Genomic DNA, 18552 nt, shown 5'->3' on the forward strand with positions numbered 1-18552 from the left:
CAGTTTGCTAGTTTTCCAATCAAAAGACAGTGTAGTGAATTTTCCACCCCTCGGAACATTTCTCTGATTTGATTAGCCAACGACCGATTTAAGTTCATGTTATCTCCCCCCTCCACTGGAAATCTAATTGATCGTTTTGATAATCAAAGGTGCTAAAATATGAATGAAATGCCTTGAATAGAATACAAGGGCAGCATACGCGCAACAAAGCCATTTGTTTTCCTTTTCGGTAAAATCACAGGATCAGAGCCGATTAAAAATGAAAATATACCTTTGCACTGTGAACAAGATAAAGAAGTTTGATAATCACAGTGCATTTTCACACCTGTTTGATACTTACCATTTTTACTCGAATATAAGACCGGTCCAGCTTCAAACAACATAAACCCTGATCTGCCTTGGCATAATGCGCCTGCAGATCAGGGTCGATAATGTCCTACTGCTTACTCCTAACACACTGCATAGACCCAGACACGGCGGCGCATTATGTGACTGCAGATCTGGGTCTATGACGTTTGCAATTGGATCCGACTTATAACCGAGTATAGGTATTACATCCAGAGTGTTCAGAATAATGCTTAAGGATTTTTTTTTTTTTAAATCCAGGTCCAGATTTTGAGAAAATTCACACAAAACCTTGTCAGAAACTTCATGGTGTGCACATAGTTTCACAAATGATGATAATAATGATAATAATAATAATAATAATAATAATAATAATAATAATAATAATAATAATAATAAACTTTCTTTAACGAGTATAACACATTTGGTCATGGCTGACCCATCTGCCATGTGGTCCTCAGTTTTTGTAATAAAAAAAATAAAAATAGAAGATCATACACATGACCATGTATCGTCGCACACTCATTAGTACATATTTGACATGAATGACTATGTGTGCCTATACTGGGAAACATACAAATATATATCAATTATGGATATGATTTTAAAGTTTTCTATTCAGAGCTTTTAATATGTCATTCCAGCTGGTCTAGAAGGAATTTCTTTAATGATATTTTAAAAGAAGCAAGGGAAGTTGAATTACGTATCCTCATTGGTAAGGAATTCCATACAGTAGGCACTGATACAGAAAATGAGCTTTGTAATGATTGGTTTTCGACCAAGGAATCTGGAGATCGTTGTTAGTCGTCGGTCGGAGATTACGCTCAGTATTCGATAATCTTAGTTCAATTATGTTAGATATATAATCTGGAGAAAGACCGTTTAAAGACTTGTATATCATGATTCCTTTAAAATGAAGAATACGTTTTTGTATAGGTATAAGTTTCAGTATTATTCGGGCTGCCCTTTTCTGGAGTCTATCAATTCTGGACAGATTATAATTTGATGTGTTTCCCCATATGGTACAGCCGTAATCTATCAGTGGTAGTATATAACCCGAAAAATAAATTTCAAGTGATTGTGGAGGTAGAAATTTTGAAAGCAATTTTAATAGAGTTATTCTTTTGACTGCCATTGCACATAAGTGATCGATATGCGCATTCCAGCTGAGGTGTTGATCAATGTAGATACCAAGAAGTTTTTGATTTTTGACTTTGACAATAGATACGTCTAAGCCATTTTGAGTTAGAAGTAAATCCATGTTAGTAGATAGATGCTGCCTTGTTCCATTTGTCATACATATGGTTTATTTGGATATTGAAAGGTTTCCAGTGTTAATTATCAGACAATTTACAATATGCAAGCACTTATTTTATAAACTTTTGAAATTGTTATAAATAACAAAAATATTAACAGTTTTCCAGTCTTCTAAAGTATCAGTATTAATGTTTCAAATAAGAACGTATTTTTCACGTTGCATCCATGCACTATATTTATGTATATAAAATTTACTTTATAATAATTCTCTGATATAATTCTCTTAATGTATACTATTTGTTACACTGTCTATTGACAGGTTGTACGGATTTTACAACTCTTGTAACTTTGGCAATTCCTGAAGCGTCAGCCAAAGGAAATGCCCGAAGTATTCTCACAATTCGGAATGAATGAATCCTTCTTAACTAATGTAGACTAAAATATTTTAATTTTCAGTTTATTGCTAGGGATTTCTTAGACAATGCTCTGCTCTTTTCATCATCCTATTGTAGCATTTTAGATATTTTAAATATTTCGAACTTATATCCAATTATACATATCTAATCCATAGAATGAAGGCACACATTTTTACGACTCTATTCTTACACCGGCAAGTATGTCACGTGATTTTCATGCACTCCGTCCAAACTCCGTACATAGCGTGAGAACTGCAAATATCGTATAGCCTATTATGGCTGTTTTTTGTTTTTTTACTAATCAAATACCAAGAAATTATTCTGAGGGTTAATAACTTTACTTGCTGCCGCATTCATTCCTTTTGCTTGTTTTTCTTATCGTGTATTTATCGAAAATTGCAATAAGGTATTACTTATTTCTGAGAAGTATTGTTTTTATATTTTATGTACAAGTATCGTTTCAAAACGACATCTTTGTGAAGCAAATGTTAATATGCATACAAATTAGACGGATAATTTTGTTAAACTTATTTACAACGTCAGACAAGCTGGTGTACATGTCGATGGAAATAGATGTAAATCTTGAAAAATCTGTGTCTTATAATAACAATGAAAAATGTATTGAGGTACATGTAGATGATTGTTTACGATTGTTACATGCTTCGATGGTTCTTTATGTACTTTACCAAAAGAAGGTAGACACAGAAATGGGTTTGATCAGATCGAAAGGCTTTGCTAAAATTTTTAACTTATATCCTTCCAAATACAACGAGTTGATTATAAACAATAAACTTAGTTTCAACTATAAACACGTAAATACTTGTCCTGAATAATGTTAACAACATGTCTTTATTTGTCCTGAATTTGACCATAAACACGTAAATACTTGTCCTGAATACTCTTATCAACATGTTTTTATTTGTCCTGAATTTGACCATAAACACGTAAATACTTGTCGTGAATAATCTTATCAACATGTCTTTATTTGTCCTGAATTTGACCATAAACACGTAAATACTTGTCCTGAATACTCTTATCAACATGTCTTTATTTGTCCTGAATTTGACCATAAACACGTTTATAATTGTCCTGCATCTTACTATAAGAATGTTTATACTTATCCTAAATTTGACTATAAATACTTCCACAATTGTAAAGAATCTTACCTTAAGAATGTCTATACTTGTCCTAAATCTTACTACGAACTTGTCTATGCTTGTTCATGATTTTCCTATGAACATGTCTGTACTTGTCATGAATTTTGCTATGAATTTGTCTTTAGGATACTATAAACACGTCTATACTTGCCCTGAATAATGCTATGAACAAGTCTCTACTTGTCCTGAATTTTACTATAAACACGTCCATACTTGTCCTGAATCTTACTACAAGCAAGTCTATACTTGTCCTAAATCTTACTACGAACTTGTCTATACTTGTCCTAATCTTACTATAAACACGTCTATACTTTTCCTAAATCTTACTATAAACATGTATGTACTTGTTCATAGTTATACTTTGCCCCACAGACTTGTTTAAATCATACATATATTTTCTGCGACATGCAGTTTACATACATTTTGTAGGACATTATTTTCGAAATCCAACGAAGTAGCTGCATTTATTTCTTTATCGGATATATTAATAATTGGGATGATTCTTTGGACAAATGAGGTATTGAGAGAGAGAGAGAGAGAGAGAGAGAGAGAGAGAGAGAGAGAGAGATGGGTGGACGAACCAGCATGGTGTGATACAAATGACAAGATTCATGCAAACGCTTTTAAATTTATTATTTTAAATTTATTATAAAAGATTAAAGTTAGACGAAGGAACAGTACAAGAAGTGAAGATAGCAAAGTGAGCTTGATTAAAAGGCAGTAAATGACAGAACTAAGTTCCTGATATTTGAAATTGTACAGGCTGAAAGAATATGTTTGTATGTATATGTGTGTGCGTGCATTCGATCTTTACCGTAGCACCATAACCTTGAGAAAATAAAATACATCTTAAAAAAGAAATCTTACAAGACATTTAAAATTGAAATTAACAAATTACATTTTTATACTTAAAGTTCATGTTTCATTTAAATTTAGCATTCACGAAGTACGAATCTTCTCTCTCTCTCTCTCTCTCTCTCTCTATCTCGCACACACACATACACACAGAATGCAAAACGAAATTCTGAATGTGAAAATGTTTTTTTAACGCTGAAGTTGAAATCTGAGTATAGTGCAGACAAACCCCAGACAATGAGGCAGTACTTCAAAAAGCCATTATTTGCTGTCCTTAAACTTCTAAATTTAAGTCGTGTATGTAGTGGCTGTGGCACTGCAGTATGTGAATATATAAAAATTGGTTATTATGCCAAGGAAGTTCTGTGGAATCGTGGGAACAAAGGTTATTCTCATTTATTTCAATAGGTTGGTTGTAAAACAGCAACATGGGCAACAATAAATTTTATACTGGTGACCTGTCCTATTTTGTTTTTTGTTTTGTTTTGTTTTTTCAACATCAGGGAGCAAATCTATAATGTTATTAAAATTACGTGACATAAATGTGAATGCTATTTTCTTGATTGTGCTGCTCATAGCGGTAAAGTTTGATACAATGGCAGTAAATATATACAGTTTGGACATCGGCGATCCGTGAAAGACGATATATATATGTACACATGAAGACATTTTGTCCTCCCTGAATTAAAATGATCCGACCTTTATGAGGGTGGGGGAGAGAAAGCTCTATGTTTTTATTTATATGTATATATTGACAGTTTCTATCACTATGCACACACGGAAAGAACATGTATATCGATTTCTTATGATCCGTGAAAAATAGCCTTCAGAAGGCCCGAAAATAATCCGAATTTTATATACATGACTAGAAAACCTTATTCAAAACGATACATTTTCTTTGCATCACATATATATATATATATATATATATATATATATATATATATATATATATATATATATATATATATATATACACAGTTTATACTCACTTATAAGTGGAGTTCAACTGCAAACCGCACATACTCAGATACACCTAATGCATTAGCGGATTTGGGTCTGTGCATTGTGTTAGAAGTAATCGGAAGAACAAACAAGGCATACACAGTAATCACCTTTTGTACACCACAAAATTGCCGAAGGCATACAGTGGGTACTGGTAACACTTAATGGCTAGTTGTACCCGTAACATGTAGTGGGTACTGGTAACACTTAATGGCTACTTGTACACTTAACATGTAGTGGGTACTGGTAACACTTAATGGCTACTTGTACCCTTAACATGTAGTGGGTACTGGTAACACTTAATGGCTACTTGTACACTTAACATGTATTGTGTACTGGTAACACTTAATGGCTACTTGTACCCTTAACATGTTGTGGTTACTGGTAACACTTAATGGCTAGTTGTACCCTTAACATGTTGTGGTTACTGGTAACACTTAATGGCTAGTTGTACCCTTAACTTGTAGTGGGTACTGGTAACACTTAATGGCTAATTGTACCCTTAACATGTTGTGGGTACTGGTAACACTTAATGGCTAGTTGTACCCTTATCATGTAGTGGGTACTGGTAACACTTAATGGCTAGTTGTACCCTTATCATGTAGTGTATACTGGTAACACTTAGGTTAATCTTACTGTATATACTCGTTTAAACGTGGAGTAAAACTGCAAACAAAGATCCTCATCTGCCATAGCTAAATACACATGCAGACTAGGGTACATGTTCTTTGTTTTAGTGATTACTTATAACAAACAGCACAGACCAGGTCTGCCGTCGCATTATGCGACTACAAAATTTGGTCTGTGCAGTTTGCAGTTATACTCGACTTATACGTGAGTCCATAAATGCAACGGCGAATATTTTTAATGTGTTAATACATATGAATGGTACCCGTATCTCCTGCAACTGGAATATAAAAATGAATATAAAGGAATATTTATTTTTCAACCACTGATCTGGAATGATAATATACTTTTGCTACATTATAAGTGTGTGTCCTGTATTTGTACTGCAATGGGAGTAACTACTTTGCCATAACACCGGTCCAAATATGAGCCGTAGGAAGTGCGCCTGTGTATTTCAAATAGTTTTCTGTGAATGGGTCAAGTCCTTGGCTATAAAAACTTGAATGTTGCAGAAGGTGCGGACCACTGTGCAGAAGAGATTTCATGTGACCGAATTCTGGAGATCTCACGAGTCCAAAGCCTGGCATTTTGTGAAATACGGGCATAGATGCATGTTCTCCAATGGTTTTGGGGGAAATGCAAGTGGCAGACGACATAGGCGGGCTGACATAAGGTAAGGGCGGACTGAAGATGTTGGTAGCGATCATTCTGGATTCACAGAGGTCGGTACAGCGAGAGGGAGAGTTCGCATCCTGCTTATCACTGGTATCTGTCAGTCTGGATATACTGAAGTCGGTCACTGTCTTCTTGGTGGGTGTATGTTTGGTTGACGATAATTTGTAAATCGCATTGTAAATCGCACTGCAATCAGAGCACAGATCACTCGAAGATCCTGTAAATTGGTTCTTACATCTAGCGCATTCGGACTGCTTTTCAGCTGAAATAAGATGAAGGAATAGCTTAAGTACATGTTCAAGTATTTAAAAATAAATAGTGAATACTGCAGCTTTAAACTGATACGAAATACAGTATTTGATCTCCTTCCCTAGAAATCGTATTAGAAACAAACAACAAACATTCGTAAACGAGTAACGCAAGGTTTTAAATAAGACACAAGAAGTACGTATTGGTGGTCAGTTGAGTGAGTGAATTAAGAAATTCTCTCCCTATTTAAAGTATATTACAGCTTTAGCATCAGAGTTCACTGAAGACTACATACAAATATTCCAGTTATATATTTTTTATTAAAAATGTAATACATTTATCACACTGAAAATAGAGTGATAAATGTCTACGTATATTCAACATTAGCTTACCTTCGTGGACTTTGGCATGAGTTTTCAAGTTGCACTGAAGCGCAAACTTCTTTAAACACACCGGACACTCGTGAGGTTTGTCACCTGGAAATGAAATATATAGCATATTATTAACAAGAAGTTATGACAACTAAAAACAAAAGCATTCTAAATTTATTGCGAATATAGTCAGATCTATATTAGTCAGTCACCCATGTCAAAGTTGAAAAGTGTCGTCTGAAAATGTGAAGTTGCTTAAGAGATGTTTATATATATATTGGTATATGAAACTGTGAAACCCTTGCTAATTAAGGCAGCTGGTTGCTCAATGCAATTGACCTTTACAGTTAGTTGCATTTACTATACAAGGATAAGATCGTATAAGATCTATCAATTTCGGCTAAAAACGTGAACATACATGGAATAAAAATCATACCTAATTTGAATAGTAAAGAAACAAAATTAAAAAGCGCGAAGCCTCGTCAAACTGAGAATATCATGGTTCCTAACAAATGTGAAAGTGTATGAATTTGAAAGAAGCACATGTACTCCACCTAAAAATATTATTTAAAAAAATGCAAATCCGTCCTTCGCATGATGATGACTCAATACATGGGAATGATTTCCTACGTTACTTTGATGGACACAAACTTATTTTTTGTGTCCTGAAGACGCGGTTCTACAAGGATAACGCATTAATTTCTCAAGCCATAAACACTGTCAAAATACGTAGTACAATTTCTTTTAGATGTATGGTTTATTACAAGAACTCGTTTTCGCATCCTATTTGCTCAGTGCCCCTCCTCGTCCAACCTACTCTATCTTTATGCGCTCAGGAGCTTACTAACCTGAATGAAGAAGCACATGGTTCCTAAGGTTGGTCTGTTTGCCGAATCCTCTGTTACATATTTCGCATCTGAAAGGCCAAGAACCGTTGTGCACGTACATGTGACTCCTAAGATCACCGGGGGTAGGAAAGGATTTTTCACATAGCTTACACTTGTGAGGTTTCTCCTAGAAACAAAAATCATATAAAGATTTGAGACATGTAACTTACGGAGAAATTTTAAGAAAGCCAAAGTTTTGTACTTTTAGATGTATTGATTGCCAGGATACCAACATTAATTCACACACTGTCAGGTAATGGAGAACATACAACTTTTCTCAAAAAGCTACTCTTTATACACATCTTTATACACACACACACACACACCCACACACACACACACGCGCGCGCGCGCGCGTTGTATTCAATATCTTTCAGGTTACACAAACTGGGATTTTCTCTTCCGATTTTATATTGGGTATAGTATTGAATTTATTTACTATGAACGTGTTTGTATCAACAATATTACATGTTTTTATTTTCGTGACTTCGTCAATCTGTTCAATATATACAGTATGACATTATATATTTCGGTGTGTCTATTGAATAACATTTTACCTTGTTGTGCGTCATCCTGTGGTAGTACAGATTAGAGCTGGCTGTAAATCGCTTTCCACACACGTTACACTCGTGCGGTTTCTCTCCAGAATGGATACGTCGATGTGTATTAAGGGAACTGGACGTCGAGAAGGCTTTGCCACACACATCACAAGCGTGAGGTTTTTCTCCTGTGTGTGTTCGCATGTGACGTTTGAGAAGAGATGGACGATCGAATTTTTTCCCACATACTTCACACGGTAACCACGTCCTTTCCCTGTTCCGCTTTATCGTTTTCACGGGTAAAGAAGGTTCTGGCGGTGTAGTCGGTGGGGACGGTAACGACTTCCGAAGATCCATTGGAGAGTACATATCCGAGCTGGCTTCCTGGAAAACGTCGATAATATATTACTGAACCTGATGATATATATTTTTTTACTTCAAACGGAGTAATAACATATATACATATATCAACAGAGGCATTAAAGGAAGAAATGTCGACTCGAACACCGTTCTGTTTATTCATGAATTTGAGTAATTATGCAGCTTCAAACATACATAACTTGTTACATGTGCTAACATACTTACTAAATAATGACGTGTCAGGTAGGATTGGACTTTTGACTTTCATATTTGGATTATTAGGCGCCGCTATCTGAATCACTCGGGAAGAAGACAACCGTCCTTGTAATGTAACAGTCTAAGTACTGGCATTTCCATATTGGTCATATGTTTTTATTAAGCTACTATGTCTGCGCTTACAAATTGAATCAAACGCATTTAGATTTTTCATGTGCTTTTTCCCAATGAGAACATGCTTAAGGTAGATGGACTGCAAAGCGCTCACCTTACCTCGAACAACAGATTCGGATCTGGTGCGCCTTATGCGTCGGCAGATATAGGTCTATGTTGTTCTATTTTCTTATGGATGCACATCAGATACGGGTACATCCGGTATCTACTATCTAATGGTGATTTACTACCGTAACATTATAATGAAATTCATTAAGGACAGTAACTGAACGGAACGTGCTAAGTATGCAATTAGAATGAAAATAAACATTCATCGGATTTCTTTGGCTACACTCACCACACTTCCTAGTTTTTCTGACTCATCCCCGCTGTATGTGACGTCACTGATGCTGGACTTGCAGTCGTCATCTCGGGTAACGGGTGACGTCAGGAGATTTATTAGTCTATGTTCTGGGGGAGACATCAGTTCTTGTTTAACTGAGAGAAAAAAAATGGCAAAGTTATAACGTTTTATTCAAGCGCATGTTCAACATGTAATGAGTAATTTGAAAGATGATTTTTTTCAAATGACAAATCGTTTCATAATGAAATTTTTTTCTTTTCATTGAAAGTCAGGTGTATTATTACAAAGTCCTTATACAGCGGTATATATCAATCGAGTATTGCATAAGAAACATTCAATGACTCTCCGTCCAAATTGATCACCATGGGAGGTGTAAACTTTGATTTCATACTGCATTATTACTAGTATAGACTGATGTTCGGGGAAAAAAATGTATCCTGACGAGTGGGTCGCCTTGATAGAATTGGCTCATATTTGTATAACTCGACCTTTTCCTCCAGTTTTCATGAATTTTTCACAAATTGCATAAATGTACAAGTTAAGAACTGATTATTATTTTCCAGACTAAAGAAGACGGTTTTGCTAAAATAGTGGTTTGAACATCCTTTTGAAATCAGAATGGAGAGCTGCTTGTTTCAAATTCGAAAGGACAGGTGCTTGTTTGGTCGCTATATTTCCAACGTTTCAGCTGTTTATGCACCAATAACAAAATACAATGAAAAAAATCCAATTCAAACAAGAGTCGTAGTTTTTACTAACTTTCTGAAATTAAACAAACGTTTCGATTACATACATTACAAGGTAGATATTTATTTTCTTTGCCTTTCTTTGTTTCTGTCAAAATCTCTTTTGTGATAAATGTTATTTAGAGACAATGAATTTTGACACGTCAATAAATGAAATGGCAAAATTTAAAATGTAACCAGTAAGAAATTACTGCTTTCATACTAACTCGTGAGACATTCAGGAGACGTTACTCTGTCAACCAGGCTTGAAACTGGTTCTGTTTCGGACTCTGCATCGGAATTGGTATCATCCATATACGCCGTGATTTCCTCGTTTGGCAAGATGGTGCGAATGGTTTGGAACACCGGGTGACCTTTGACCATTACACCAACCATATTGGCCTCTTGGATGCTGTTGGTAGACTTTAGAAATCGGACCCAGTTGCAGTGGCGAACTTCTTTGTCATCAACCACTATAATATCGTCATGGCTGCCATACTTGTTTCTGATCTGCATTTTAAAGTATAATGATATAATAAAATGGTTGATATACAGGATGCATTAATATTATTATAAATATCAAACGAAGATGATAAGCATTAAAATGCATACTTTCAGACATCGGTAAACTGTAGCCAGTAAGATTACTGTTGCCATAATTTTGACAGTATGATAATAGCGTAATCGTACGTACGTACGTAAGTACAACTGTGCGTATGTATGTATGTATGTATGTATGTATGTATGTATGTATATGTTTTCACGTGCGTAAGTGCGTATGTACGAATGATAAATTTATTAATGAATGATCACACCACCAAGTAGATAACGGTGAAAATGTATTAAGCCATTTTTGTAATAAAGAAGCGTGCGTGTAATTGTACAAAGAAATACAATCAGGCTAAGGGTGAATTCCTGGCTTGTAATTTATGACCAATGGGGACGGGTATTTTTCTTTGACAAGACTGTCAATTCTGCTCAGATTCCATTCTGGGCTCGAGCCTGGGGTCAGGTGATGCTATCACCTGATAATGTCAAACTGACAAATTACTTTACGCCAGTGTTGTTGAAGCAAGTGGGTTGGACACGATTTTTGTCCTTAGTGAAAACAATACATTCCAACGTATGCCCGCCTATCATTTCGTCACGTGATTCTCGCTAGAACGAAAATAATGAGAAGGGAGAATATATGGAAGCATTGAATCATGGGGTCTAAGAGATGAAAAGAGATTTTATCGAACAGAAGATATACAATTTTGTATTTTTTCTTTCTTTACTTTTTAAAGGCAATACAAATAGATTGTTCTTCTTTCGCAAGGAAAAATGGTTTGAACTTTGAAAGTGACTGATTAGAAGAAAATCTTGAAAGAGACGTGAGTTTTGTTTGTTTGTTTATTCCTGAAAGCGCAGCTTTAAAAAACATGTTGATGAAAAATACAAGAAAAGCCAAGCCGTCGTAATAGGAAGAACTTTCAACAGGAAACTGCTATATGAAGTCACGGTGACGATGATGACAAATATCGCCTCTGTAGTAAATATTTTTAGTTAACATCGTCAGATTTGAAGAGAGACTTGGCAGTTTTATCTTATCTTTATTACATGAAAATAATTAGCCTCTAACTCAAGGCAATTCACACTTATGGAATGGTTCCCTGTTGGCATCAACAAGTGTCATAACGTCTCCAAGAAGGAAGGGTAGAATTACAGAAAAAGAAATCATTTTCGTCAGCATATTAAGAAAAGCGGATTTTGTTTCAATCCTTTGCCATCTTGAGGTGACACTGCGCCCTTCTGGGCAGCTGATTAGTGAAGGTGTCGTGTGCGGTCCTGGGGCCAAACATTCGTTCTTTCCGTTTAACACCCTATCTATATCCCCGCGCTTGACACGGGCTCCCGCCAGCAACCGATTAAATTGATAATGATGTTATAATCAACGATTTGTTGTCATTAGTCGTCATGTGACAAATCAGATTCTAAAAATATTGATTTAAAATATCGTAAGTATTTTTACAATTAACATAACTTTTTGTCGTCACATTGTAGTCAGAAAACACTAATATGCAGTTGTTATTATGGTGGTAATAATTGGTTTTGTTATCATCACCATTGTCATTATCATTATTATTATTATTATTATTAGTAGTAGTAGTAGTAAAAGTAGTAGTAGTAGTATCAAAATCCATTATTATTATTATTATTATTATTATTATTATTATTTTTAGTAGTAGTAGTGGTAGTAGTAGTAGTAGTGGCAGTGGTGATGGTTGTTTTAGTGCTTTACAAATTCAGAGTCCAGTCTGCCTCTTAATCAATAGTTTAGTCTTAGGTTAAATTTAGCTCAAACATCTGGGCACATATCCATATGCGTAAACCATTATTAATATTCATGAGATTCAATGACGGAAGATTTAAACAAAGTATCTAAATAAACAGATTATGTGCGCACCAGGACGTTCTTGCAAGGTTGCGTCACACTTTCGCTCTATTGGTCCATCATATGCCACTGATTAAAAATGGCGGATCACGCCTGCTTATGCAGTCCAGAGGGGGGTACAGACAGTGGTTAAGGAGAGATTTTATTTCAGTAAACAATCTACATTATCTAATGACCATTCCCGAAGGAAGGGCAAAACCCATCTAACTTCCTTGCTGAAGACATATTTATGTTCCCGAGGGAACACCCCCAGATTTGCTTATCTTCTGAGCTAAAAAGCGTGACCACACTTTCTTTCCCCAGCAAATCTGACAAGTCTATCGCCAAAAATGCTCCCGCTGTGTAGCAGCTACATTCGAGCGAATTCCCGCATTGATAGCAATCAAAAAGCACCTAGGCGTTTCGCTCTTGATAAAACAAAATTGACTGGGGAGATTGTTCTAATGAATTCATCTTTCTGACATTATCGACCTTGTTTTGCACTGGATAGGTCCTGCATAATGATGTAATTAAACAATGATTTCGCTTCAAGTATTAACTAATATATTTTGCCATTATTTTGCTTCTATTGTTGTTAGGTAAACCCCTGCTGTACAATAGGTCCCAGCCCTAGTCAATGAGTTTCTTGCAAGGAAATGGACAATATGTGTTTCATTAAACAAATAATAAAAACTTGCCACATTGAGCGTATGACCATTGCATTTTCACATTTACTGGCAATAAACCTCTGTACACGATTCCAAGCAGGAAATCCATAAAGAAGACATTATTTTGCCAAATAAAAAGGAAGAATGAAAGAAGAGGAATCTCATTCGTGTTTTCACAACACAAGTAAATCTATATAAAAAAAGGTGCAATTAAATAAGTGCAGAATTTTTATTATATTCCATGAATACATCGTTACCTAATATAACTGACTTTTTTTCCATTTTTTTAGAAAAAGTTTTATAAAGGACCCCTCGCAGTGAATTTGATTTGAAAACATCAACAGTCGTATTACGTATATGTATTAATGAATGTATGTTCCATTTTTAACCAGAACTCAGATTTTGAATGGTTCTGATGCAGGTCCGAATCATAACCGATTATGCGTAGTTATATCTGTTTGATTAAGTTGTTAAATTTAAGGACACGTACATTAAAGAAGTCCTATCTCAAGAATTTGTTTGGTAATAGTACTGATGAGGAATGCAAGTTCATGGTATGTTTTCATAGGTAATGTTTTACACTCGGCTTCATATTCCTGCATCTTGAAAGTCTGACTTGTAAATATACACCAACAATATTTCTTGCGCAACTTACATCGCCACATTTACTGAAGCCTTCTGATTGTTGGAGGAATTAAAAAGAAAGTACCAAATTCGTAATGCAAACTGTAAATAAGATTTAAATTCAGATGGTATGCGTATCTATATTGGTAAGTCTACTGTCCATGGATTCTGTAAGGACGGTATTTTGTGTACCATTTAGTCAATTTACTGACTTCAGCGACAAAGTTTGCTTCATTCTGTTATTTTCTTCGTCGGCCTTCTTAAAATAAATGTTATGGGTAAGCATTGTAAAAGTAAATAGAACGTTTGGATTTAAATAAAAAGCGAAGTCTGTATAAGGTCTTTTCCATTCAAAACGGCTGATTGCATATCATTGGTTACTTTATATGCCCTTCTATTACCGTCAATATTAAAGCGTGCCAACAGTACATAATTCTGAATCCTCTTTTTTTTTTTTTTAATGAGACAATCGTGCTTCTGTGGTCAGATTTAAGGCCTTGTGTAAAAAGTGAATCGGAATGATAAAATAGGTTTTAAGAGGTTTCGATGTAGTTAAAAAAAAAGAAGATAATTGATAGCTCAGGTGGTACAGCATATAGCTTGCAACCAACGCATCATGAGTTCAACATCTGCCTATTCATGCCGAGTCGGTTGCTGCCTGGGTTTGTGGCTGGGAAAGACACTTAACTCCCGTTTTCTTGGCATCATATAGCCAAGTACTAAAAGTGCTGTTCATAAAACAACCAACATCAACTAGCAAAGGGAAGCAACCAGTGTAGAATAATATCATGGAATGTTTTTAAAGCAACTATTTCCATTCTAAGACCTAAAGTAAGGAAAGGGTTATATCAGAATAGTTTAGCTGGCAATCCCATAAATGAGTGAAAGGTTATATTCAAAAAGTAGCTTCCTTTATTGAGATCAAATGCCTTTCGATTAATTTAGCGGTAGCCCTTAGGCAAGGTTGTCACCTTTCCCCATTATGGTTCTTTGATTGACCAGCAAACATCAGTGTCGAGTTTATCTGAAGAGAGACATCTATTGAAAATTTAGTGAAAAAGCTTTCACTTTACTTGAATATTGTGTTAGAGTTAACACAAAGGTCAAGTTGGCAACAATACTTTAACGGAATCCATACTCTTTTAGAGACCTCAGTTTAAAAAAAACCTGTAGAACCTGGTCTCATTGTTGTTAGATAATCAAGAAGAATTGGTATTTCTTTACAGATAATTGCTGTCTGATTCCCGTGAGGTTTTGTGAGCATTCTGTCTTCCTACCGAGTCTTGTAAAAACAAATTGTAGCAAAGTCATTCTGCCATTCTTTCACATGAATGACGAAGTTGAAACACATTGAAAATCGTCTTGTAAATGATAAGATTACTGAGAGAGAGAGACAGAGGGAGGAACATAGTTAAATTTATTCAGGAGTGCGAGGTTAGGGTTTATACACATTATAAAGTGAAAAGAATAAACGTTTTCAATACTGATTTAATTGTTTTCTAACATGTTTCAATATTGATTCATTTTCTTAATTTACCGTACTTCGTTTGCAACGACAGTGTTAGAAAAGATGAACTCGACACAGGTCTATGAATTCAAAACCAACATATTGTATTTTGTCTGATATGAGCAATGATTTAAAGAAAACAATAGTGAACACCTGTGAGTCCGTTTTTCTTACACTTAAGCCAAATTAGCGTACTGGAAATCTAAAAAAAATAAAGTAAGCAGGAACTGATAATATTAAAAGAGAGAAACTAATAAAGTATATTCAATGGAGTTTTCATGTTTTATTTAACAAGTTGATTGCGTTTTACTGTTCTCAAAAAGAATATAGATGAAGACTTAGTAATAAACAATAAAGAAGAGTCAGACAAACAGACATGCACACATATGTAATAGTAGTATGCTTTCTTTTCTCTAAAGACATTTTTTTGGGCTTTTCTATAATCTCAGCACAAACATATAGTACATTAATACATTTTAACCCATCTATTTCCTCCGTATTTTCTTTTGATTCTGCAGTCATAAAGCATTACAACAAACACGGTACAACAGTTATAAAGACTATCAGTCGAAAACTTGTTGGCAGGTATCAAAGTATTCCCAGACAGTGGGTCTAAGACTTCCTTAATTCTCTCTATTCTGACCTCAACCATAGTGGTGCGAAATCGCTCTGCTTGGTACGGACGCGGGGGTCTAAGACAGAAGAGGGTATTAGGAAATATGAAATCCTGGGCACGTGTTTGGCGTTGCTTAGAAAAACGTCGTTAAGTTTGCTCTTGAAGGCCAATCAAAGGATAATCCTAGCGCAGTCATAATCCCATCTAGTGTAACGACAAAGTATCAACCTTTCAACACCTTTGGTGATGACTTATACAATCGGCTGACAAAAAGAACATTTTGGCAGGATTACTTTTATTCCTTAAATTAGTGTTTCTGCCCTATTTCCGCTACGAAATGATAACAATAATAATAATAATAATAATAATAATAATAATGAAAGCAGTTGTGCATTATTTCATTTGTATTAATTACAAATATCAGTGCAAAAAATTAAACTAAGATACATAAAAAATGGTCACCGTATAATGAAATTGTAAAATCATGCTCATTTTTGCACAGATCGTGCCTTTGTTTAAATATAAACACACACACACAGAGCGTAAATTCTAATATTTCCTTAGTTATCCGCATAATCGCCAAGGCGTCAAAAGAAGCGCGTGGAGGCCCCTTTTGAAGTCTACGTGTTTTGCAAACTTTCACACCTACAGAACCTACCGGGGACGAAAGATGCGCACATTTATTGGGGGCAATGAAAAACCCAATAAGTGATAAGTAAAAGATAAGATACTCTCAACCTCAGATGGAGTATCTTTGATCTGCCGCTCGAGGCACCGTTACTTGTTTTCATGATTATATGGTTAACTATAAAGATTGAACATGGTTACATCAGCTGAACCAACTCTTATAAATTTATGTTAGGTAAAGTAACACTGAATAATTTATTAGGTTTGGAATGATCTGAAATAAAAAATTTTAGCCTGTGACATCGACTTCTATTTTGACATTTAATATTAGAAAGAATAATTCCGAATATTTTGTATTGATCTTATATTCCTATCAAAATTTTATCAAGTATCAAGACCTAAAGTGTAAGAAAAGTCAAAACTAAGGCCTTTAAGCTTATTCATTGAACACTGAAAACTAAGTTTTACTTCTATATTTTGTGGTGACTATGTTTTACTTCTATATTTTGTGGTGACTATGTTTTACGTCTATATTTTGTAGTGACTATGTTTTACTTCTTTACTTTGTGGTGTCTATGTTTTACTTTTATATTTTGTGGTGATTATGTTTTACTTCTATATTTTGTGGTGTCTGTTTTACTTCTACATTTTGTGGTGACTGTTTTACTTCTATATTTTGTGGTGACTGTTTTACTTCTATATTTTGTGGTGTCTGTTTAACTTCTACATTTTGTGGTGACTGTTTTACTTATTTTTGTGGTGTCTGTTTTACTTCTACATTTTGTGGTGACTATGTTTTACTTCTATATTTTGTGGTGATGTCAGTGCTGTAAGCTAGCAATAAGAAAGTATGCACAAAATAAGCCTGAGTCAATACGTAGAGAGTACACATTATACTATTCCATAAAACCTAATAAATATGTCGAGGAAAAAGAACAAAAAAAAGAACAGTACAAAGAAACATTAAAACAAACATCACTATCAACATGTAAACAACGCTTAATCGAATACTGCTACTACTACTACTACCACTACTACTACTACGACTAATAATAATAATAAGCAAAAAGGTGACAATGTAAACAAAAATGAAAACAAACAGTATTAACAGCAGGCGAAGAACCCTCAATCAAATAATAGTCATAATAATAATAATACTTATTAATATTATTATTATTATTATCATAATTACTATTCTTCTTCTTCTTATTATTATTATTATTATTAGTAGTAGTATTTTAAAAAATAAATAAACTAATAACTTTTAAACAGTCAAATTAGATATACTTACATCATCATATTTCAGATGTGAATAAACTTCAAGATTGTCCAGTTTGATGCTGCCCTTGTCTGGGTAGAAAAGTGAGCCTGGTAATAACCTCTCATTGCTCCATAATGCAACGTTCATCTCCAATATATTTTTGGGATTTGGATGCAACGTCAGAACTAAACTAAACTCTTCTGGCATTAAAATACACGTATACATTTTCAAGTATTTGTCCGATTCAGTTTAAACACTTTTTCCTGATTTTATCAACTTCTTCTGGCTACTGTTTAAATTGGCAAATTGGTTATGTCCACAAGTGTGAGTTAATGTGTTTGTGTAAGTGAGACTTTATCGCGATATGGGCTTCTATCGGTACATCCTTTTTTAATTGCCTTTTACCAATCTAACCGATAGTTATCAAGACTTTCACTTGCACCCCTATTTGATTGATTGACACTTGACCCGCCCGGCCACCTTTGTATACCACTGACGCAACCAGTTCTGAAAGAAAACGCGGTTCTGATTGGTCAGCGCTGGGTATTATGTGACGTAACATTGGTCATCCCCCACTGATTGACGGGTGAGGAAAGTCAAGTGATAGGTGTACACTACGATTCTATGGAATATAC

General features: G+C 34.8%; 1 protein-coding gene across 1 annotated transcript; it reads right to left on the reverse strand.

Annotated features, from left to right (window-relative positions):
• Positions 1 to 6060: 6060 nt before the first annotated feature.
• LOC149798242 (uncharacterized) lies at positions 6061 to 18142 on the reverse strand. The gene is made up of 7 exons (XM_089960856.1): positions 17948 to 18142; positions 10429 to 10711; positions 9471 to 9610; positions 8402 to 8767; positions 7806 to 7971; positions 6979 to 7062; positions 6061 to 6599 (listed from the first exon to the last, which is right to left on the reverse strand). Exons 1-7 carry the CDS (start codon positions 18140 to 18142, stop codon positions 6061 to 6063), a joined length of 1773 nt encoding a protein of 590 aa, XP_089816982.1.
• Between the last annotated feature and the right edge of the window lie 410 nt (positions 18143 to 18552).

This window comes from Sinohyriopsis cumingii, chromosome 6, assembly GCF_028554795.1.
Source record: "Sinohyriopsis cumingii isolate HCF-2022 chromosome 6, ASM2855479v2, whole genome shotgun sequence".
Lineage (NCBI taxonomy): Eukaryota > Metazoa > Mollusca > Bivalvia > Unionida > Unionidae > Sinohyriopsis > Sinohyriopsis cumingii.